Source organism: Trematosphaeria pertusa, assembly GCF_010094035.1.
Source record: "Trematosphaeria pertusa strain CBS 122368 unplaced genomic scaffold BU26scaffold_6, whole genome shotgun sequence".
NCBI classification, from domain to species: Eukaryota; Fungi; Ascomycota; class Dothideomycetes; order Pleosporales; family Trematosphaeriaceae; genus Trematosphaeria; species Trematosphaeria pertusa.
Genome location: NW_022987217.1, coordinates 1,044,410 through 1,066,681, shown reverse-complemented (window position 1 = coordinate 1,066,681; position 22,272 = coordinate 1,044,410). Strand labels below are relative to the sequence as shown.

At 53.4% G+C, this 22,272-nt stretch overlaps 11 protein-coding genes across 11 annotated transcripts; 4 read left to right on the top strand and 7 right to left on the bottom strand.

Moving 5' to 3' along the window:
• Positions 1 to 78: 78 nt before the first annotated feature.
• On the bottom strand, positions 79 to 837 carry BU26DRAFT_563841 (uncharacterized protein; the record flags this gene model as incomplete). Its single annotated transcript, XM_033833215.1, has 2 exons — positions 79 to 374; positions 447 to 837. The coding sequence occupies 2 exons, from the start codon at positions 835 to 837 to the stop codon at positions 79 to 81; spliced, it is 687 nt and encodes a 228-aa protein (XP_033684954.1).
• Positions 838 to 4,596: 3,759 nt separating this feature from the next.
• Positions 4,597 to 5,900, bottom strand: BU26DRAFT_604235 (uncharacterized protein). Its single transcript, XM_033835504.1, has 2 exons — positions 5,639 to 5,900; positions 4,597 to 5,520 (listed from the first exon to the last, which is right to left on the bottom strand). Exon 2 carries the CDS (start codon positions 5,405 to 5,407, stop codon positions 4,910 to 4,912), a length of 498 nt encoding a protein of 165 aa, XP_033684953.1. The 5' UTR covers positions 5,408 to 5,520; positions 5,639 to 5,900; the 3' UTR covers positions 4,597 to 4,909.
• Positions 5,332 to 7,708, bottom strand: BU26DRAFT_292959 (uncharacterized protein). Its single transcript, XM_033821671.1, has 4 exons — positions 7,286 to 7,708; positions 6,998 to 7,234; positions 5,639 to 6,940; positions 5,332 to 5,520 (listed from the first exon to the last, which is right to left on the bottom strand). Exons 1-3 carry the CDS (start codon positions 7,397 to 7,399, stop codon positions 5,669 to 5,671), a joined length of 1,623 nt encoding a protein of 540 aa, XP_033684952.1. The 5' UTR covers positions 7,400 to 7,708; the 3' UTR covers positions 5,332 to 5,520; positions 5,639 to 5,668.
• A 379-nt stretch (positions 7,709 to 8,087) lies between these two features.
• BU26DRAFT_518443 (uncharacterized protein) lies at positions 8,088 to 9,476 on the bottom strand. The gene has a single exon (XM_033828815.1). The coding sequence runs from the start codon at positions 9,015 to 9,017 to the stop codon at positions 8,493 to 8,495; it is 525 nt and encodes a 174-aa protein (XP_033684951.1). The 5' UTR covers positions 9,018 to 9,476; the 3' UTR covers positions 8,088 to 8,492.
• Positions 9,477 to 9,604: 128 nt separating this feature from the next.
• BU26DRAFT_455380 (zf-PARP-domain-containing protein) lies at positions 9,605 to 11,575 on the top strand. Its single transcript, XM_033824882.1, has 3 exons — positions 9,605 to 10,294; positions 10,404 to 10,772; positions 10,819 to 11,575. Exons 1-3 carry the CDS (start codon positions 10,053 to 10,055, stop codon positions 11,330 to 11,332), a joined length of 1,125 nt encoding a protein of 374 aa, XP_033684950.1. The 5' UTR covers positions 9,605 to 10,052; the 3' UTR covers positions 11,333 to 11,575.
• Positions 11,576 to 13,908: 2,333 nt separating this feature from the next.
• On the top strand, positions 13,909 to 14,809 carry BU26DRAFT_292935 (thioredoxin-domain-containing protein). The gene is made up of 2 exons (XM_033821670.1): positions 13,909 to 14,240; positions 14,310 to 14,809. Exons 1-2 carry the CDS (start codon positions 14,008 to 14,010, stop codon positions 14,659 to 14,661), a joined length of 585 nt encoding a protein of 194 aa, XP_033684949.1. The 5' UTR covers positions 13,909 to 14,007; the 3' UTR covers positions 14,662 to 14,809.
• Positions 14,810 to 15,722: 913 nt separating this feature from the next.
• BU26DRAFT_563834 (uncharacterized protein) lies at positions 15,723 to 16,048 on the bottom strand (the record flags this gene model as incomplete). The annotated part of the gene is made up of 2 exons (XM_033833214.1): positions 15,723 to 15,925; positions 15,973 to 16,048. 2 exons carry the CDS (start codon positions 16,046 to 16,048, stop codon positions 15,723 to 15,725), a joined length of 279 nt encoding a protein of 92 aa, XP_033684948.1.
• A 694-nt stretch (positions 16,049 to 16,742) lies between these two features.
• BU26DRAFT_386579 (uncharacterized protein) lies at positions 16,743 to 17,363 on the bottom strand (the record flags this gene model as incomplete). Its single annotated transcript, XM_033822645.1, has 2 exons — positions 16,743 to 17,075; positions 17,127 to 17,363. Coding segments are annotated over 2 exons (570 nt in total), but the record flags the coding sequence as incomplete, so codon positions are not given.
• A 566-nt stretch (positions 17,364 to 17,929) lies between these two features.
• Positions 17,930 to 18,457, bottom strand: BU26DRAFT_383628 (uncharacterized protein; the record flags this gene model as incomplete). The annotated part of the gene is made up of 2 exons (XM_033822602.1): positions 17,930 to 18,208; positions 18,263 to 18,457. Coding segments are annotated over 2 exons (474 nt in total), but the record flags the coding sequence as incomplete, so codon positions are not given.
• An 812-nt stretch (positions 18,458 to 19,269) lies between these two features.
• On the top strand, positions 19,270 to 19,858 carry BU26DRAFT_424757 (uncharacterized protein; the record flags this gene model as incomplete). The annotated part of the gene is made up of 2 exons (XM_033823584.1): positions 19,270 to 19,443; positions 19,505 to 19,858. Coding segments are annotated over 2 exons (528 nt in total), but the record flags the coding sequence as incomplete, so codon positions are not given.
• A 648-nt stretch (positions 19,859 to 20,506) lies between these two features.
• BU26DRAFT_518438 (S-adenosyl-L-methionine-dependent methyltransferase) lies at positions 20,507 to 22,131 on the top strand. Its single transcript, XM_033828814.1, has 5 exons — positions 20,507 to 20,877; positions 20,930 to 21,211; positions 21,264 to 21,314; positions 21,370 to 21,893; positions 21,944 to 22,131. Exons 1-5 carry the CDS (start codon positions 20,611 to 20,613, stop codon positions 22,104 to 22,106), a joined length of 1,287 nt encoding a protein of 428 aa, XP_033684944.1. The 5' UTR covers positions 20,507 to 20,610; the 3' UTR covers positions 22,107 to 22,131.
• The last annotated feature ends 141 nt before the right edge of the window (positions 22,132 to 22,272 follow it).

Genomic DNA, 22,272 nt, shown 5'->3' with positions numbered 1-22,272 from the left:
GCTGCGGCCCCGAGTATATCCTCAGCGAGAACCAAAACGTGTCTTCACAGCTGTGCCAAACACTGGCCTCGTCTTTCTTCACACCTTCTTCTTTCCCATCATCCTCTCCTCCAATGTCTTCGCAATCTCTTTCAATCTCTCGGGCGTATACTGGTCGTAAAACGGCGTCAAGCCCGCCCAGCCTGCCACAGGTCTCACAACCGCATACAACCCATGCGTGACATACCAGCTCGCCGGCCCAGGCACAAGATCCACGTACCCATCCGTATACATGAGCGTAAGCAGCATCTGCAGCGGAAACTTCCACCCAAAAGCCGCTTTATCCGCGGTGATGGAAAACGCATGGCGGAAAAAGATTTCCTTGGAGCCGTCGACTGTGACCCGTTAGTTCCCACGTCCATCTTCCTATAGGGAGGCTCCAAAATGGCAAGACGAAACACCCATACCAGGCTCACCCCTCTCCTCAACCCACACTTCCCCCTCGTCCCCCTCCCCGGGCTTGGCATCCACATCCGCCCTCATCAAATCGTGCACCGTCCCCTTTGGAATCAGAACCTCCCCATCCTCAGGCCCATATATCTTCCACTCCTTTCCCAGCCTGATCTTCGCACGGCCTTTCGCGACGCGCATGACCTCATCGTAATCTTCGTGCCAGTGCGCGCCGGGGTGGAATTTGCTGCCCGGCGGAATGATGGCCGTCGTAATGCGATAGTCGTTCTCGGCCGATGGATAGACGAGCTTTACATCTTGGGCTGATTGGTCGCTGGTGGCGTCGAGGCTGAGTGGCGTGGCGCCGCTGTCGGGGTGTTGGGTTGTGTTTGTCAGGGTGAACGTCATGGTTGGGAAAAAGGTGAAGAATAGGAATAGAGAGAAGCGAGATTGCGAGGCTATATTTGTATGGAGAGATGTTCGCTCCCACGGAGAGCTCGCCTTTGCGAATCCGCCGTGCTGCTCAGTCAGCAAGTGGGGAATCCTTGCACGGAGAGGCTCTGCTCTTGAGCGCGGGAACCGGAAACGCCGAACCCCGAACAAATGAGGTTTGATAGACTAGCGATATCTCTGTTAGCGACATGAGCGACATCGTAGACGAACCGCGAACCAGAGAGAACTTTCATGAACGTCTCGATGTAAGTTGCGAGCAGCGGTTCTGGCTTAGGAAAAGAATGCTTCCCGGCAAAAAGAAATGCTCTTCCTGGGTACTCAGATTCCAATATTTGTGGTGTAGTCCAATTGTTTGTATCCAGTATGGAGGCGATAGTCACATTTACTGAGCCTGGACAGGTTCAGCGGACGGAAGGGGCGCAAAGTGAGCTTTTTGTTATATATTGGAGGACTTCTGGCTGCCTTTTCCTAGCTCTACCTTCTGCGATGTGTATGCCGAAAATTACTTTAACAATACAATGTCCCACTATCCCCTCTTCTCCCCTGCCCGATGTGTTTATTCATAGCATGGTTTGCTCACTGCTACTTTGGAGTCCTCCGGTGACCATGTCATTCTGGGGACTGCGCAATCACACGGCGCTCTTTGAGAGCGGAAACCGATCCGGAGGTTTGTTGAATGCGCTTCTGGGAGATTGCTGCCTGAAGCCGCGGAAATGTTTGCCTGAGTGGTGACAAACTGACGCTCTCCGCTCGCCTCCGCCTATAAGTAAACTGCTTTCCTCCTGCGTCGACTCATCCATCTGGCTACCCAAATATCTCCACAATGGCCTTCCATGATCGCAACCAGGACGAAAATCACCGAGGAAACGACCGTGGTGACACCAACCGAGCTCCCGTGGAGACGCCACAAGAAGAACTCAATCGATTGCGACGCGAGATAGAAGAGATGCGCACCAAGCAGCAAGAACTCCAGCAGGAGATCAATGAGCAACAGGATGAACTCGGGGCCTGGGAATACGAGAACCGCGAGCTTGAGGAAAAGGTCAAAGACGCGAACGCACAGATCGAGGAGCTCGAATGCTGCCACTACGCTATAGAGAGGGAATTCGCAGTGGCACATGAATTCCAACAAGAGGTGGAGGAGGCGCAGGCACTTGAATATGAGGCTAATGAGAACCTCAATCGCGAGAGGAACGCCAGTCGCCTACTTCGCGATCAGCTGGCCGCCCGGGAGAACGAGGTCACCACTCTGAGGCGGCAGAGAGACACGGCTCTGAATGCTGCAACCGCATATATGGCGGCGGTCCCGAGATCTGCTCACGCGGAGAATTTTCGCGAGGCCTACGATACACTACACGATATCGTCGACAGTGTTCAGAGGGAAGTGAGTGGGAGCCCACTCCCAGGGGCGACTAGCTCTTCCGGAGCAGGGGAAGGGGAGGACCACGGCGGCACTCGCGGACGGCGTGGAGGATCTCAGGATGAGCGATGATGAAATCGAGACTGGTGGAGGGATGGAAGAGTGAGCGGCTGGGAGAGGCACGGGCGAGGCATATGGATTGTATTCACGTGTCGTGAACGAAGATGACGGGAATGAACTTTCATGGAGTTGGATAACAGAATGCTTGCTCTTGTAGAGAAATGATAAGAGTTTTCGACTGAAAATCACTGTTTCGACGTGGAGAGTCTGGGAAACTTTCTCATGAAACTCAAGACATTGTTCGAAGAGGCAATGAGCCGCAGACAAGGGAGGTGCAGGATTGCGCGAAAGCCCGTAAATGGCAAGGAGGATGCGAAGAGGGGAGCGACATGCGGAGTGAAGAAGAGTCGTTGCTAGCTGACGGGGAAGTGCGGGCGGACCGGTGAGTGCGGATGGAACGGGGTGAGATAGGGCGCTTGAGCAGGGTGGGTGGGTAAGGTCAATGGGTTAGCAAAACGTACTGGCTGTGGAGAAAGGGGAAGGCAGATGCGAGAACTGGAGTGGAAAGAACTGAGAAAGTTGAGTCGAGCATCACATACATCACATCCAAGAAACTCATCAGAAAAGAAGGTATGTAGGCCACGACACGTCTTACCCGGGAAACTGGGGGTCAAAGGGCCTCTGCCCGCCGAGAATCTCTAACGAAGCCAGCAAAGCAGCGCCCTACCCCGACCCGAGCGTCGATTTCGACCGCTTCAATTTTCATCACCTCCCTCCAACCACGGTCCATGTGAGCTCGTCAAGTGCGTACAAGGTGCCGATGCCTCTCGCGAACAAGACAGCACAGACCGGGCGCGCATAACGTAACCACTCTGCAGTCCTTTCGCCACCAGTCCCGCGAGACCAGCAACTACTCCGGCGGACCCGAGGGCGCAGTGGCTCAAGCCATCCCCAGTAGCGGCAAATACCGAAGCGGGAGCTGTGTGCAGATTTGTGGCTCGTCTGCCGAATCTCGTCGTCGTCATGTCGCGGCACTCAGACGCCCACAACGAAGTGCAGAATCCCAACGTCGGTATCGACCACACCGCACTACCGTATTTGCCAAAACCCCACTGGGTAGCCAGCCCACCGTGACGGGATGCGACCGCACGGCCGAGGGATGTGACCTCGCGGAATGAGCTGTTGCGGTGTGTGAAGAGCGACGAAGGAACAGATTGGCGCGCGAAAAAGAGAAGAGGAGTGATGGTTGTACCATAGCTGCTACATGCAACAGTGCCTCCGCAGAGACCCAGGCGTCACAGACGAGGTGAGGAGAAAAGGAAAGGAGTTTGAGGACGGGGAGAGGTTTATATAGACGGGGCTCGGGAGGCGCACGGGCCACTGCTCGCGGTGAAGGCGAGCTTGAGAGGGGTAGCTGTGGTGAAGGGGACGGACAGTTGGCCCGCTTTCGTGAAGGGGGCAAAATGAGAGTGAAGTGAAAGGGCGATGAAGCGGTGAGAGCGCATGCTTGGAGGTAAGTAGCAAAGAGCAATGATATGAGAACCAGTTTTATAGGCCAAGCAACGAGGCTCACAGCCCTATTCAAGGAATGGGAGGCATTAGCCGGTAGCCCATCCCTACTAATGCCGTCGCAAAGAAGTGTCCAAACTGCTTCCCCAATGACGCGCTGAAATGCTTCTCTCGTACATTGCAGCTTACATATCTTTCTATGGCTCCAACACCGAGCCTTTCAAGAGGATCGGATGGACCTGCCCGAGCAACGACGAGAACGTGATTTTCCTCGCTTTTAACCAGTGGATCTGCTCTTTGACGAGGATGAAAGGGCCTGATCACGCGTGGTGTCCGAGAAGAAGAAAGATCCAATTCTGCTCGAGCATCGCCCATCTTGCTTCCGTGTCGTCGTCCATTGGTACCACGTCTTGAAGGTTGCCTTGCATGCTAAGAGTTGCTGTCGGTAGACACGAAGACCACCTGAACTGCTGCAAAACTGTTGTATGAATTAGCATCCCAAAGTCATAGTAGGTCAAGCCGTGAGGTTTTCTTACGCAGCGGAGACAGCAAACACCTGACTCCTACGCGCTTCCGTGAAGACCGTCAAGCATACGGAGGTCAGGAGATTGAAAGCGCCAATGCAGACAAGTACCACAATCGAAGCCGTTACGCTCGTCACCCAGAACGTGCACGATAAATGGAAGCGTTTCTATAGCCCACTGCACCCACAACACGATCAGGTTTCTTGCACTTCGGGCAGTTCAGCTTCGTGAGGTAGGATTTTCATCGTAAATATAAAAATCCCCATTTGAAGAGCAATCATAGAGTTAGCCTAGGCTCGAAACTACCTAATTCTAATCATTTAAACGTCTTTTAACAGTGTATAAGGTGCGAAGTATCTCTTGTGGTGTGACGCGATCATTTTCTACCTCGATCTCCACTTCAACTCTCCAGAATCTTTTCGCGAACCACAAACCGGAAGATCCAGTGGCCCCTTCAGGCTAAGGATCATTGGAGCGTTATTTAAGTCAACCACCTCTTCCAATCAGCTCCCCAGCAGAAAATCGTTGAGACTGACCACCCCTTACCAGTAGGGAAGGGATATTTTCATCGTCTTCAAAGAAGGAGGATGCACTTCTGGGAAAGAAGGAGCGCCTTTTGGATGGCGCAAACACAACAGCAAGTCCTGGTTCGTGCCATAATGATAGTCTCCTCCGGAAACAGATCATCCTGGCGCAACTTGGCCAGAGCCGCCCATTTTGCGGCAGGATTGTCGGCAGTGAGTAGGATGACGACTTTACTCGCAGTGCTGAGAGCATAGGTCGCTTCGAATGGGAATTGCAAGGCGGTCGCGCAGGTGCGGGAAGGGAGCGTGAAATCGTCGTCTGGGTCGCTAAGAGGGAAGTGATCGCATTCGGACGTATGCATCACCTGCCACGCAGCATCGTACATGCCACGATATCCAGTTCTCAGAGTCTTTTCCTCCTCCCATCTTTGGACCAGACGCAGACTGACCATGAATGTATCTCCTTCTTCTCCGCAGAAGGAGCGCCCAAAAGCCGTGGGAGTTCTGGATCTCAGGTTGACTCGATCGCCAGCCGAATATGTCGGCATACGTTCATCAGCAAAGCCCTTCCCGGGGATAGGAACGATATGATCCACTATCCGACGCCTTCTGACGCCATTCCTGCAGGGGACTCCATGTTTGACGAAAAATATGCCTGGTCCTAGTTGGTAGAGTTAGCTGGTCCAGACCATGTCATGGGCGACATCTCACTCGCCGACGTCACAGGGGTCGGGCGTCCCAAATGTTGGCAGGTACGCTGACCAACCCCGACTACTTACCAGCGATGCAACTCTATCCCCACGCGGGCCCTAGTTCGGAAGTTTGTCGGCTGCGAGCGCGAGATAGGTCCGGAACCAGGTATCGCTTCTGATCCGTAGGCATTTCTTTCCATCCCATCGCCAGATTTTTTCCTCCAAGTATGTATCTTCAAGGTTGAGAACAGGAATATCTCGATTGATCAACAAATTTTTCGCATCGCTGAGATCGGCCACATGCGCAAAGGTTAGCACCAGGAGGCTCATACGCGAGATTGTCCTCAGGTAGTACCTCCAGTTAGCCGGATCGATACGACACTGTTGACGGACAGCAGCATAGGTTGATGGTTCAGGAATTTCTGACGTCTTGATCATCCGGTGAGCTTGAATGTAGGCCATCAGTTCGTCCTGCGAGATGTTCTTCTGATCGAACAGAAACCTTGCGGCTTCGAACAGCTTCGTCTCCGGTATCTGAAAACGAGACCAATCGGGCGCAAGGCCCTCCGAATCCGTCAGGTTTAGATCCGCCACGTCGTCCTCAACACCATTCTCTCCAGCTGTCAAGGACTCATCTATCCACAGCATTTTGTAGATGTGCTGGGATGCGCGAAAAGCCAAGGCAAGGCAAACCAACATCATTTCGTGTAGGCAGCCTTTCTGGATGTCCACCTTGCCTCCCCGCTTGGTCCGCGCCTGCCAGTCAGCCTCGAGGACACGCATGGCACTTCCACGAGCTAGTCGCTTGGCCGAGGAGGTGATGACTTGCTCCTCGTCGGGGTCCTGAAGAATGGAGAAAAGAATCTCTGGGCTGGAGGATTCGAGCAGAATGACACGAGGGCCCCCTTCATCCAAGGATTGCGGCACCCTGATCGTTACCGTGGCCGGTGGGTTTCCAAAATAGATATCGTTATAGTCGCGGAGACCCTGTCCTGGTGCATCCCTCTTCGGGATCCTCACGACCACGTCGAGACCCAGTACATGGTGAGCCCACACAACCAGGACGCATGTTCCCGTCGATCCGTCGACCACAATCTCTCGGTCCTGAGGAAGGGTCTGGGCGAGCGGAAACATCAAGGCCAAGCCTCTAAATGTCGTTGGTCCGATTGGGTCCGCTGCTTCGTGCTCTTCCAGTCCGAGTTTCGCGGCAACAGAACTGAGCAGGTCAAGCCAGCGAAACCGGGACGTCTGCTCCAGGCAGGCATCGAGGACTCCTTCGACATTAGCATGGCCGGGGACTGACTGGAACTCGGCATTGGGGGGAGCCTGGTCCCGTCTCTGCTCCATGGCAAAGACAATTGCCCCTGCAAGCGAGCTTGTGTTGTGTACCTAAGCAGGCGTCGGTTTATGTCGACAAAATGAACCTATTCGACTAGGACCACTCACCGAGGCAAGAAGAGAGCATTGGATGACGGTCGAGAGGTAATGCTCTTGTCCGGGTTTAAGGCTCCGCGACACCGTCGGCCCCGGCGTTGTAACCAACCCCAGCCCATCGCAAAGGTCGGTGATGCCTCCGGAAACGGCAACAAGGGTTCGGAAGGAAGATTCCATATGTCGGGCGATGCGACATCTTCCAAAGAACTCCGCCAGGTCTGCTTCGACCATTATATCCGATCCTGTATTCTGCCAGCCGTTAGATCTGTCGAATTTCCTCTTGGGCAGAGCCGGACGTACCCGGAGATCTCTTGCGAATTTGATCACCGTCTCCGTTGCCTTGTTGATGACGCCCCCCAGCGGGACCAACCGCGTAATCTCCATGCTGAGTGCGAACTGGCTGTCAAATGGCATCTTGACCGTGGTACGTGCTATAGTCGTTTCCAGATATTTGTCGGATAAGACGAGGAACTCGGGATCGATCCAAAGTTCGCGATTATGGCCACCGGAGAGGCTGTAGAAGGTGGTGGCGCATCGTGTGCGGGGCTTGCATATTCGCTGGTTGCTGCCTCGTTCGCCTTTTCCATCAGCCTCGTCTATCAAGGCGTCATCCAATCATGGGATGCTCATCGCCGATTACCACAGAGAAGGCATGGGTCTTCGGCATCGCGAGGCCTCAACTTGTTGCCCAAACTAAGTCTCGCTGTTTATTTCTCTAGGTCCAGCGCATCACCAATACCCGTTTTAAGGGTAACACGGAGACGCATTTCCCAAAACGAGCTCGTAACCGCTCTAATTCTTCTCGACGGTCCTTCATACGGGAGATGCCGAGAGAGCGGGACAGATTCCAACCAGGCTCCGTTCCGATAAGGATGGTGGGGCTCTCTAGGCACGCCTAGTGTCTAATACTTGGAAGAGAAACTGTTGTAGAAAGGTGTGAGCGCGGTAAGGATAGAAGTTGACCTCAGCCTTCCCTATAAACGTTTATGCTAACTTGTGAGGTAGGTTGATCATCGACTGATATTTAAACTCCTAGCAGTGTGCCTTGCATTCTTCGCTATGCAATAATTTATATAGAATTATAGTAAATATTAGTATATATATAGAACGTAAGTTGAAGTTAAAGTACCTCTTATATACCTTAGCACGAGGAGCGTCTCGCCATGCAGGGAGGGATGGTATATATGTAGAAATATACGGCGTTGAGACCTTTTCGCTTATATCCGACGTTTTCTGCACCTTGAGAGTCCGCCTCATACATCAACCAGCAATGTCACATTCTTGTCCCTATTCAGCCCCTCCGCAAGCCTCGCCACCGGGTAGAATTCGGTCCAATGTCGCCCACATTCGGATTTGCGGTAAGATATTGAAGAAACTGTAGGTCCGTATCTACACCAGCCTGGAAAAGGCAGTTATTGGTATCGACCGGGTCCGTGTAGCCATGCTTTCTCAAGAAGTCGGGTGTAGCACGGAGAGCAGGGCCCTGGGCTGCTGCACTGAGGCACCATTAGCGAGTCGCATGGCAATGCTCGGAGATGAGGAAATACAGGCAGGGCACCGCTGCGCTGAATGAAGACTTAGTCAGGGCCTGCGAGAGCGACGTTGTGGCGAAAATATCCGACGAAATTTGGGCTACGACGCCTACGGCGGTCAACTGGTTCATGATTCGGATAATGAGCGTTTGTTCTGCACCAGTCAGGGCGGCCAGGTCTGCACTGCCTTTTGGTCCACCGGAAAGATGGTGGAAGATGTTGAGATCCGTCGCGACTCGGACGGTTGCTTGAGTAGCGTTTTGCACCCATGCTATGCGAAGAACGGCTTCGGCTGGTGTTTCGAGCGCGAGAGAGAGCTTGTTGACTTCACGGAGGAGGTTCCTGCGCGAGGCATCGTCGTCGTGGCGGTGCTCTTGGCCGAGGCGGTGGACTTTTTCGAGGAGCTCCTTCGTACCGTTCGGTAGGTTCATGCTCACAGAATCGATGCATCGCTGTAAATTTGGGGGGAGGCCGTGGACCTTATATCTACCTCCAATCATGGTCGGCATAAAATGCGAGAAGATCAGCTCCACGAGAGGCCACCCGCGAAGCTTCTGCCTCTCAGCTAGACTAGGCTAGTGTGGAAGCTTATCGACAAATCCCAGAAAAAGGCCGAAAATGCGAAAGAGCGTGACGGTTTCTGACCTGACGCGCGCTGAGCATCGCGGGAGGATCGGTTCTTCCAGGTATTGCCGTTCGGGGCGGAGGATTGCGAGGCACAGCAGTGCGAGGAAACGGTGTAACAATCCCCGTATGTCTTACAAATTCATCGATCCGGAAGAGTTTGGGATGCCGATACCATACGGCGATGACTCCCGTGAAGCATTGTGGAGTCTCTGCGGAACGGCCTGCTAGGGTGGGGGAAAGTATCCATCGCACCTTGCGCCCTATAGGAGCTTAAGTGCCGGCTGAGATGCGATGTATACGTCGGAGGAAGAGCCGGATGAAATCGGTCTTTGAAGATGGTGGAGTGATGGCTGTTCGCCGTGACTAGAGTTGAAAACGAGAGCTAAACCGCACGGACCACTAAGAGGGCAAAGCGGGGACGAAACAACGTTGAGCGCGGGGAGACTCCGGACCTCTTTCACTCTCACCCGCCCACTAGCTTTTAGCTGTGTCCCTTAGCTTGGAGTGAATAGACTGTAGGTGACATATCAAAGGAGAAGAGACGGAATGCGGCTGGGCGGCCACCTGCCTTTGTGGTGTAAAGCACAACCCCGACGACTCTTCCGCGGCGTTGCCAGGTGCATGCGCGGCTGGGGAGCAAAATGGCCATGATAGCGAGGATTCTTTGTCTCATTCAAAGTATACCTTTTACCGTGTTCCTAAGTTTGTCTTTCAACTTCACCATTGTGGCGTTGTCGCGCTTTCATTGTGACGGCTGCCAAGACCCGCGACTTCCTCCTCCAAAAGGCGGTCGCGTGTTCACTTCAGGCATCTCACCACAACTTTGATTTCAATTACTTTACTTCTGCCTCCATCTGTCATTGCCATCGTCGCCATTATCCGAAGCAATTACAACATCCGCTGTCGCCATGGTGCTCACCACTACGATGACCCAAGGGTCCAAGACCCAAACCCTAACTCAAACCAACCACACGTCGAAGGGCGACGACGCACCCAAGTATCGCGTGGAACACTCCGTGTCCGACAAGGCAGGGTGCCAGCACGCAGCGTGCAAGCCGGCGGGCGTCAAGATTGCGAAGGGCGAGCTGCGCATTGGCACGCATCAATGGTTCGAACAAGAAGAGAAGTACATCTATATGTGGAGGCATTGGTGAGTGCTTCTCTCTGTCCTAAACTGGCTTCCGCTAGTCCTGTTCTTTTCATCTCATCATTTCCTCAGTAGAAGATTGCCACCCAAACCGCCAGCTGACATTGAACAGGGGATGCGCCACTTCGAAGCAGATCGAAGGACTCAAGACGCTCTTTGCCCGCGACCCCGAGAGCGCTCCCGGCTACTCCACCATCAGCCCCGAGAGCCAGGAGCAGGTGAGGCTCGCGCTTGACGAGGGCAGAGTTGTAGACACGGAGTGGAAGGACATCCGCCCGGATTTGGCCAAGTTCGTGGGTGATGCCGACGGGGAGATTAGGAACGCTGTCGGGTACAAGGTCGAAGTCACCGGCAGGGGTACCGCCGGCTGCCGCAATCCCGCATGCAAGGAGAAGGGCATCAAGATCCCAAAGGGTGAGCTGCGCTTGGGCTTTGCCATACCATTCATCGGAGAGCATATGAGTTGGCAGTATAAGCATTGGTGAGCCTTACCAATACCGCACTGGGGATGAAGCTGATGTCAGTAGGAAATGCATCTCGAAGTTCGATATCAACGCGGTCAAAGAACTCTGCGAACAAGGACTGTTGGATGGCCTCGAAAACCTTCCGGAGGAGTACAAGGTCGTTGTTCTTCAGTCGCTAGAAACTGGCCAAGCGATCCAGCCACCGAAGTTGGCGCCAGATTCCGCACCTAAGCAGCCTAGGGCTCCGAGAAAGAAGAAGGTCGTCGCTCAAGAGGATGACGAGGAGCAGGGGAGCAAGGAGGCAGCCGAGCCAAAGCGGAAGCCCCGAAAGAAGCGCACCGCTGACAAATTGGATGACGCGAACGAAGAACAGGAGGCTACTTCAAAGAAGAAGCGTGCCAGACCCCCCAAGAAGTCTACAATCCCCGAGGCAGAGTCCACTGCTGTGAGTGAGGCACAAGCTCACCCTGCGCTTTCGAAGCCCATGGAGGAGATCAATCCGAAATTCGCGAGCATTCAAGCGCTTACGGATAAGTTGCGAGCCGACGCATCAACGTCACCCTCTAAGCCCTCTTGAGGCAGGAACGGATCATCAGCCTACTATGACTTTCGCCTCCTCCACTTCTGTTTTAGATCCGCTCATCACGGTTCAGCACAGCATACCCACTTTTGCTTGCGTTGAGAATCTGCATGAGTTAATCGTTCATTTCACATCTGTATAAGGGTTCTAGGTATAGTATGAATGTCTTTCGCATTCCATGTGCTGCGTCAGGTCGAGGAGAGACATGGCTTAAAGTTTACGTTTTATCATATACAAGAGCTTGATATTCAATCTGTCTTAACGTGACGCATGGAGCGAAACTCCATGGTATTTCCTCTACACGTTCCTTCCTAAGTGCGTAATGTGAGTACCGCTGATGTGATTGTGCAAAGCTTCGTGACAGCCAATCGGCATTTCTTCGGCATCTACACCTCTACTGTATTTCCCCACTCAACGCACAGACCCCACTCAACGCACAGTCAACACCAAAACGCGTATATTTTCAACACCTCATAACTCCACCAATATGGACCCGATTGACGCAGCTGTTGAAGCTTTAAAATCCCTAGAGCTGGGAGGACCTCCTAATATATCCCAGGTTGCTCGGGAGTACGGCGTTGAGCGGTCGCGGCTCTCGAAGCGTTATCGCGGGGTTCAGGGCACCAATACATCACGGGCTGAGAAAAAGCGACTCCTCAACACCATACAGGAAAAACAGCTCCTGCAGTATATTGATAAGCTGTGTGTACGAGGCCTACCCCCTACAAGAGAGATGATACGAAATTTCGCAGCAGAAATAGCCCATCAAGAGCCTGGAAAACACTGGGTTGATCGCTATATTGCGCGGCATCAAATTGACCTTGTATCGCGATGGACATCCGGCATCGATAACCAGCGCCACAAAGCTGATTCAGCCTTCAAATACGCTCTCTATTTCAAGCTTTTAGACGATAAGATCAAGCAGTACGATATCGCGCCGTCAAATACATACAACATGGATGAGAAGGGCTTCTTGATCGGGGTGGTGTCAAAAATGAAGCGCGTGTTCTCCCGACAGCGATATAATCAAGGAGGCGTTAAGCAGGTACTCCAGGACGGCAACAGGGAGTGGATAACGACGATAGCTTGTATATGCGCCGACGGCAGCTCTCTCAATCCTGCCCTGATATATCAGGCGGCTTCTGGCAATATCCAGGATACATGGTTGCAGGATTTTGATCCTCAAGAGCACCAGGCCTTCTTCGCCTCATCGCCATCTGGATGGACAAACAACGAACTCGGGATTGCCTGGCTCAAGAGGTGCTTTCAAGAGGAGACGAAGAAGAAGGCAAAGCGCGATTATCGGCTCCTAATCCTTGATGGGCATGGCTCACATATTACTATGAAGTTTATTGAGTTCTGCGATCGAAATCGAATCCTCCTGGCTATCTACCCGCCGCATTCAACCCATACGCTACAGCCTCTAGATGTCTGCCTTTTCAAGCCTCTTTCAGCTGCATATACGAAAGAGCTCAGCGAATATATATACAACAACCAGGGACTCACATCTATCACCAAGCGCGACTTCTTCCGCTTCTTCTATAGGGCATATAGGATCGCGTTCGCCGAAGAAACGATCATCAACGCCTTTGAAGTCACTGGCATCTCTCCGCTGGATAGCAACGCTATATTGAAGAAATTCAAGGATCCAGAGCCTAAGAGGCTATCAAGCAGCGATAGTACGTCGTCAGTACTCTCTGCAAGCGATTGGCGTAAAATTGAACGACTCCTGCGAGAGGTAGTTGAGAATATCTACGATAAACGCGCCTCGCAGCTTTCTCACACGATACACGCGATAGCGACTCAAAAACAGCTCCTCTAGCATGAAAATAATTGCCTCAGAGATGCCCTTATTAATGAGAAGAAGCGCCGTAAGCGTGGCAAGGCATTACTACTCGAACCCTCCAAGGATTACGCTGGCGGCGCCGTCTTCTAGTTGCTATCTAAAGTTGAAGCTGCCCGCAATCGCCAAGCCCAAAAAGACGCCAAAGCAGAAGAACTACAACACCAAAAGGATTGCGATAAGCTAGCTAAGGAGCAGAAAAAGCAGGAGAAACAGGCTATGCTTGAGTAAAGGGCGCAGAAAAGGATAGCTACACAGGAGATCAAGTTGCAAGAAAAACAGCAGAAGGCCGCAGAGCGCGAAGAAGCCCTACTTGCGCGCGCAGCCGAAAAGCAACTTAGGACTGATATACAATTGGCTAGAAAGGGTAAGGCGCGTAACCTCAAGGCTCCTGCACCTCCTGCTCGTGTTATTGAGGAGCCAGAGGTTGATGTTGAGGATCTATCGGTCATTGAAGGGGTGGTGGAGGCATCCGGCCCATCAACGCGCACTCGCAAAGTACGCCTCCCACAGAGGTATCGCACGTAATTTGTCGTTGCCAATCAATCAAACAAGCGTTCAAGAATGCTCCTCTAAAAAATCTCGTGATAATTAGATCTATATAGGGCTGTACAGCTTCAAAAGTAGTGGTGATGGCCATCCTCAAACTGTGCGTTGAGTGGGGTCTGTGCGTTGAGTGGGGAAATACAGTATCCTTGTCGCAAGCTGTTAACTTTCCCTCGCCCCGCCGCATCCCACCACCACCCATCAAGCTCACGACAACCCGTTCAATCCACTTCTCTACCACATTCACGATAATCTCCCGAGTTCACTGAAGCTCTCCATAACGATGGCCCCCGGCAAAATCATCCCCGTAACTTCCTCCGCGCACTTCAACACACTCCTCTCGTCCTCCACCTACACAATCGTCGACTTCTACGCCGACTGGTGCGGACCCTGCAAGACGATTGCACCTGTATTCGCCGCCCTCGCAGAGAAGGAGAGCAAGCCGGGACGTGTCCAGTTCTGCAAGGTGGATGTGGATAGTCAGCAGGACGTTGCGCGGAAGTATGGCGTTAGCGCGTACGTATGCCCAGCGCGGAACTACAAGATGGCATCTTGGGAGGGCAACAGAGGCTAACAGTTGAAAAGTATGCCGACCTTCCTCGTCATAAAGAACAACTCCGTCGTCGAAACGATCCGCGGCGCGAACCCCTCCGCCCTAACCACCGCCGTCCGCAAAGCCGTTAACGACGCTTCCTCCACTCCTGCCGCACGGGGCGCGAACTTCCAGTCCAAAGGATACACGCTGGGCTCTGCGTCGGCGCCTAGCAGGCCGGTCAACAATGGTGGCTTCGCGGGCCTGCAGGGGATGATGGCGGGCAATGGAGGGCTGGCGGATATGGTTGTGCGCTTTGTCGCGCTGTACTTTATCAGCCTGCTTTCGTTGGATGGATATAGGGCCGCGGAGGAGAGTCCGTATAATGTGCGGGCAGGGAGATAGGGACGAGATATGGGTAAAGCGGGAGAGGGATGGCGTTTCTGGCGTTTTGGTACGGAAGGGATATTGGCTTGTTTTGGTTTGATATTTTTACAAGAGCGAGCTTCAGGATGGTTTGGCCCAGAGGATCGTTATCTTCGTGGCCATTGCGGGATATGATGATTCTCCGCATGAGCTTAGGGTGAACGGTAGGCGAGCTTCAGTATTCACAACAACTTTTACTCACGCGGCTCAGTGCTCATGGACTTATCTTCTTTCCCGTTCATTGTCCACGTTGGATGCGCCTCGCCATCTCAAAGCCTGCATCGCTTGCCGTCTTCATTATTGCATCCTCTCAAAGTCAGATATGTTTAGCGGACGAGATCTCTGGGATAGCCACCGGCTTGGTGTTTGTCGTGCGATCCTTCTCTTGGTATTCCGCCGAGCGAGGAGGGAATTCAGTCCCGTATCCTACAGCTCTTGCATGGAAGCTTCTCCCGCAACGATCCGCTTATTCAGTCCCGCTTCAGATCAGCCCTGCTCCGGAGGTAGTCAGGAGATAAAAGAGCTAGCACGCTCGGACCGCATCTCCACCAAAATTTCGTGCACCTGCCGAAGAGGGTGTGTCCATGTACGTGTTGGGTTCGGTGTAAGGGATGGGTGACGGTGTCATCGACTAGAGGATGGAAGAGAGGTGAATAGAAGAGAGGAAGAAGGGCAGGAGAAAGGTTTGCCCACTGGAGCGCGCACCGATGAATGGCGAACCGGGCTACGAGTCGATTAAACAATATGGGGTTTTGCGTCATATCACACACAACACACCTCGAAAACTACAGACACGGATTTTTTTATTCTAAACAAAGGCTGCAATCAGCGAAGGTCTACCTCCTACCATTCATGCCGCTCTTGCACCCCACTGCACCCCAAAGCCCGGCATTACCTAGGTACTCTGCCTAATCAACCAAACTCCAGCTATTTACATTCTCGAATTTCATCCCAATAGCCCTCGTACCGGTTCGGTTCTCCATCTTCTCCAACACGATTCTAGCTCCTGTGAAGAGTGGACCCACCCCGCTGCGACGCGCTCAGTAGTCCGGATAGATAACCGTGTCGTCCTCGTCGCCCTCGCTGTGGACGGTCACCGAGCGCCGGTAGTCGGGGTAGATAACCGTGTCGTCCTCGTCCGGATTCGCACTCGTCACTGTCACTGCGCGTCGGTAGTCGGGGTATATAACCGTGTCGTCCTGGTCTGGGTCCTCGCTGGTGATCGTGACTGAGCGGCCGAGGTCTAGGGACGTTAGATGGGGGACGAAATGAGGGCGATGGCGCGGGTACCGTTGTTTGTGGGCATGGGGGCACAGATACTCGGGGCGAGGAGGGTGAGGAGAGCGAGGGGGATGGTGAAGCGCATGGCGGTTATGGGAAAAGGCTGCTGGTGGTGGAGATGGGTTGGTTTGTGTTGGGGGTTTGGAGGTTTGGATGTGGAGGCTGGAGGTGAGGAAGGAGAGGGTAGAACGGGGCTTGCATGGTGTGGGGATGGAAACGCTACTGATGCTGCGTCGTAGGCTAGCTGCTTTGCGGTGCGAGGTGCAGATACTTGGTGAGATGTGGTGAGCCTTGCTGTTTGGGCGGAAGATCTCCATGTGGGCTCAGGGCTGGGGTGGCGTATGAGGTGGAGAAGGACGTCATAAGGATCTGGCTATCCTGATTAGCCCTGGTTTTTTTGGTTTTGCGTTACGGTCCTACTCGCGCTAGTCGGGGCGAGAATGGGGGCGGGACGCCTGAAATGCATACTTGCCTGGAGAGGAAATGGGCCGGATGTATTGAGGGTGCGCTTTGGGTTGGGGTCTAGTTGGTTGGCGGTGTCTGATGCACTCGCGAAGGGCTTGTCGGACGTCGACGCGCACTTGGATTGACTGTGGGTGAATTGCAAAGAGACGCGTTTGAACCAGATTAAAGATGTGGCCAACGTGAGATTATGTTCACCAAAAAAGCCTCGGAATACTCTACATTCATGTCCGCCCGCCCTCATCTAATCCCTCCCAATACCTCGGCATGGTATCTATATCCCTCGGCCTCTCCTCAAACCAGTCCCCCGCATACCCAAAATACTCACGCATTGGCCCTAACATCGGGCTGCCCTTTGGACAATATCTAAACCGCTCAATCACAGCCCCCACACCCTGCGTCTCATTAATGTACCCGAAGCACGCCGTCTGCTCGTTCGCCCACTCCGTCAGCCGGTCCCAACTACGGCACATGCGCACCTGACCGAGCCCCGTGGTAATGTTAGCGGTGGGCGAGGTGTAGAAGGGCGTGTCGTCGGCCTCGCAGATGATATTCTGGACGAGGTGGTCCGTACAGTGTACTAGGTGGGGGTAAGAGTCGAGCTGCGGGCGGTTGTAGTTGTAAAGGGTCAAGGCGCGGCGGACTTTGCGCTGGGTCTGTGTGAGGAGTGTGCGTGTATGAGGGTTTTGGGGGGCATTTACCATGCAGTGCAGGCTGTGGTGTGCGTTGAGGAGATAGATCTGTCGGTCTTTGTCCCAGAAAAAGGGCGTTGATTTGGGGAGGTTGTGTGCGTCTGCCCATGCCTTGTCTAGGCTGATTTCTCCTGCGCTTGTGTCGAGACTCTCCCAGGCCAGTGCCCGGTCTTTTTCGGTGACGCTTCCTAGGCCGAAGGGGGAGTGCGAATTGTACTTGACGGGAATGTCTCGTGGGAGGTGTGCTGATGCAATAGTTAATTTTTGGGTAGAAGTAATGTATAAATTAGGAGAAAGCATACCATATGGAGAGACATTTTGTTCATGACGCGAGTCCTGCTTTCGAAGAATGGCATAGAGGAGGCTAACGTTCAACGCCGCAGACGCAACGAGCAGGGCAACGACTGCGATTAGCTTTCTTGACGTATGCCTGGTTTGCGCTAGTGGTTCAGTGGAATCATTATGAAGAGGCTCGGTTTCTTCAGGAGAATGCCTTTCGCCGTAGTCTTTCATGGTCGATTTGCTCCAAAGGATAGGACAATGGCGATTTCCAGAGCGCCATGATGGATTTGGGTTCAGCCCCATTGACCTGAGTACAGGAAGTAATGTTCTGTGGTTATCCCGTCGAGCATGGCAATGCGGTCACAAGAAAGAAGGGCTTCGGGGGCATGCATGTTAACCGCATTAGGTAAAGATGATCGACGCTAGCGCCCGATTCGGACTTAGGCGACCGACGACAACCCATCCCTCATGCCCGCAGCCCGCCTAATGACGCACCACTATCTACTATCTGGGCCCAGGGCCGGGTTTGCTAGCAGTGCCATGTCCGCATGGCTGACCCTGCGGGCCCGCACCTTGTCCATCAGGTCCTCCCAGTCCACGCAGGCGTGCTCAGGCGACTGCAGCTTGAGCATCGGCTCCCGCCTCCCGGCTGCCCATTCGAACGTCATTAATGACGTGTCGGCACGGCACATCAAGGCCTGGCGGATCAGGTCAAGGCAGTGATCTGTGTGCAATAGCCAGTGCGGCTCCTCGTCAGGCCCTACGTTAGGGTGGTAGTGATCGCGGTAGATCCATTGGCGTAAGTATTTCTGGGCAGGGGTCATGGTCAACCAAGCACCTCCGATGTGGAAACCGTAACGTACCACGCAGTGCAGCTGGTGGCTGACGTCCATCCACACCAAGGAGCCCTGCCCGTTGGGGAGCGCAACGGACGTTTGGTTCGCCTCCGCAAGCTCAGCGTCAGAGGCATGTATGTTGACATGCTCGAGGAGGTCGCTCCACGCCTGGTCGATTTTGGTACTTGGAGGTCCGGCATAAGGGCTTTCTTCAGCTAACGAAAAGCGCTGGCGGCGGGTTCTGAGATATTCTCCCGTGAGTGCTGGACATGCCAGTCAGCGATGGTTGAAAAATCGGGAACAAAGGGGGAATACTCAATGCATCTAGCCTCTCCCCAACTCCGGAAGTCAACGTCCCAACTAGAACGAGTGCTGTGAAGCAGACGTAGAGAAGGAAAAAGATCGTATGGAGGAGGAAGGCCCGCTTGTGCCGACAGCGGCATGGCTGTTTCTCGTCACCCCGATATGGCAAGAATCTCTCGTTCTCTTCGCTGTCGCGGCGGTTCATATGTATCGTTCTTTTGTCAACAACTGCGCTGAATGTTCGTGCTTTCAGTGCACTGGGAGTGTTCGCGGGTTGATTAAGACTGTGAGTAGATCACCGATTCGCCATCTTACCCGCGGGGGGGGTTGCTTACATTGGTTTGCGCTAGGCGCCACCATAGCCGCCAATCATGCCTCGGATCTTTTATCGGACCTTCTTTAGCCTTCTGCCTCTTAATCTCATCGCGAGCCACGAAGAGCTTATTTTTTTTTCTCTATCCACGATGCAGATTCTCGCTTGGTTCAGGGGCGAGCGGCACCGATACGACCTTGTGAAGGATGATAAAGACGAAGAAGGGTCTCCTTCGCGCGCCGTTCAGGATGCGACCTCGTCCTGGCTGCTTCGGCTGTTGAAGGCCGCCCTAATCTGTCTACTCATGGTCGCCAGCTTCTTTGTAGGCCAGAAATCGATGGGAACGTCAACAGAGAGCACTCTTGGACGTGGGTCAAATGCGGTTTTCTCTTTCTATGCCGACCGCTGACTTTCTATAGTTGGAGTCACTGACAAGCTGTTCGTCTACAACCGTACATTCGGCGAACCTCCCTCAGACACAACCAATGCCGCCTGGGAGTCGCTCTTCCCAAAGCATGGCGGCTTCTTCGTGCACCCAGAACTCGCACCGAAGCGATCCGCCTTCTCTGTGTTTCACCAAATGCATTGCCTGGTTAGTTGCGGATCCGAAATCACTCCGTAAGCATGATAAACATGGCTAATATTTTTGCAAGGACGAGTTGCGGCATGGTTTTTACGTTCTCCATGACCAGGTCATTGCCTACTCGAAAATGACTAGCGGGCAGGCGGCAGAGAAGAACGCGGGCGCACCCGCAGAGAAGCGAGCGCTTCAAGAGCACACTCTTGGGCACATACGGCACTGTATCGACTTGTTGCGTCAGAGCCTGATGTGCAACGCGGACCTGACAATTGAATTGAAAGATGAGGAGCTTGGAGGAGTGACAGGATTTGGCACGGTGCACAAGTGCATCGACTGGCCAGAATTATTGGAGTGGGTACGGCCGTGGGAAGACAGGGACGCCCCGCCTCTTGCTGAGGTCAGCCATCATGACCACGCGGGCGCCTAATCCCTTATAGCGCCGAGGGCACGCCGAATGCAAGCCATCTGCTGTAGGTATAGCGGAAAATCGGCGGCAGACTTAATCGAGCTAGGCCTCTGTCGATCATTGTTATGTAAGGAGGGACGAGCTGCTGCTAGTTGCGATTTAGATCGCTGACGCAGAGCTAAAAGTGTGAGGGCTGGGTCCGCGGTCTCCACTGCTGTGAGCGCCCCTGGAACACCTAGCTGGGTAAGTCGGCTGCAGGCAGCACTGTCTCCACGAGCTGTAAGGATAAGGGGTGCTAGCAGGGTAGGTTGGGTCAAATTCAGCTATCCAAAGGTGAGGAGCAGAAGGATGCTCCGAGGGCTCTCTATATACACAGGGTGCCTATGCCAAGGCGCTAGGCAGGGTCATGTGACTTGGGCGGAGCCGAGTCGGGCCGAAGCACCGAGTCGGAGCCGAGTCGGACCGTCACAAAAAGGACTAGTTAGGTCCTCTATTGTATATAATAAAAGAACTTACTACCTACGTCCTTAGTACGCAATTAAAATAGAGAATAGGTAAAGTAGCTAGTTAATGTTGGCCTAGAATGTTATAGATTTATTAAAAGAAAGGGTTAGGTCTTATTCGCCTTTGTAGTAAGCGAGCGGACTAAACAGCGACCAAGAACTTGAACTTTGACGCGTCTTCTCTCCGCCCATCCATTGTGCATTGATCGACCCAAACCCACAATCTCGCTCCGACTCTTTCCGTAACTAAAGAAGCTCTTTGGAACTGTGATGGCGGAACTACAGGCGACGAACTCTGATAAAGAGCTCTCGGAGGTGGAGAAAATTGCTCGGGAGATTTCTTCCAAGACACAAGAGTACATGGCAGTTCTGCGTGGGAATGGCTACGCACTCCCCTCGCACGATCCGAATGCTGGTAGAAACGAAGCTTTACTAGCGCCAGCAAGAAACTTGCAGGCGGAATTGATGGAGCTCACAACAAACCTGCAGGCCCTCGTTCAGGGCCCCAGATTGCATGTGCACAACCAAGTTCTAGCAGTGAGGAGCCATTCCCCCAAAGATGGTCATGTATGGCTAACACATATTCCAGCATACAAATATGGTCAACCTTCATGCGCTTTACAAACTTAAGCTGCCGAGTCTGGTGCCTGCGAACAGCAGTATCAGCTACAAGAATCTCGCACAGAGCTGTGGAATAGGGGAGGATGCCCTCCGCCGCATCGCGCGGTACGCCGTCACAAAGCACCTCTTCCAGGAAACCGACGAACAACACCTGGCGCACACAGCCACGTCGAAGATGCTCGCGGAATCTCCCATGATGATGGAGTGGATTGGGATGACGTGCGAGGAGATGTGGCCAGCCGCCACGCAGGTCTGCATTCCACCTCCCCGCACGCCCGCATTGGATTACTGACAGCAAGCAGGTCGTCCCTGCATTAATCAAGTGGCCGAACTCGCAGGAGCCACAGCACTCGGTAATCAGCTTATCTCTTGCGTTACCGGAAAGACACCCGGCTCACTTGAACACAGGGGTACGCACTCGCGCATAACCTGGACACGCATCTTTTTGAGATGCTGGCCGACGAGCCCGAGCGAGCAGCGCGTTTCGGCAACGCGATGACGTATTTCAACTCCATAGCAGACCTCGCGCCGCACCATCTCTGCGACGCATTCAACTGGGCCAACGTCAAGCAATTCATCGACGTCGGTGGCTCAGCTGGCTCGACCGCCGTGGCTCTTGCAAATCAATTCCCAGAGATGAAAATCGTCATCCAGGATCAGGCAAGCTTAGAAAATCAGGCACGACAATCGATACCAGCGGAGCTCGGTGACCGTGTAAGCTTCATGGCGCACGATTTCTTCAAGGCGCAGCCGTTACGCGGTGCGGATGTTTACCACTTTCGGTGGATGTTCCATGACTGGCCAGACAAGTACTGCATTCTGCTACTTCGTGCGCTGGTTCCGGCGTTGAAGACTGGAGCAAGAGTGGTTGTTTCAGATTTTGTGGTGCCGGAATTGGGAACGGCGGGCTGGTATCAGGAGGGACTTGTCCGGTAGGTTAAGTACAGTGACGCCGTGTGAACTGGTTGCTGACATGGGGTAGGGTATTTGACCTGGCTATGATGGAGCTGTTTAATTCGAAGGAGAGGGAGAGGAGAGATTGGGAGAAGTTGTTTGGTGAGGCTGATGCACACTTTCGGTTTGATGGGGTGAGGAGTGTAGAGGGTGCTGATGTTGCTTTCGTTTCGGCGGTCTGGAAGAGTTGAAGACTAAGGCCATGCATGGTATGTGTTGAAAAGTAAAAAGTCAATAATCTACTCATTACCGTGCTTGAGGGTATTACATACACTAACAGTATGATGAAAGTCTACTCTCAATGTCGATGTCTGTTTGGGCTGGCGTGCAGCGGGGGACCTGATGCTGCGTCAGAGG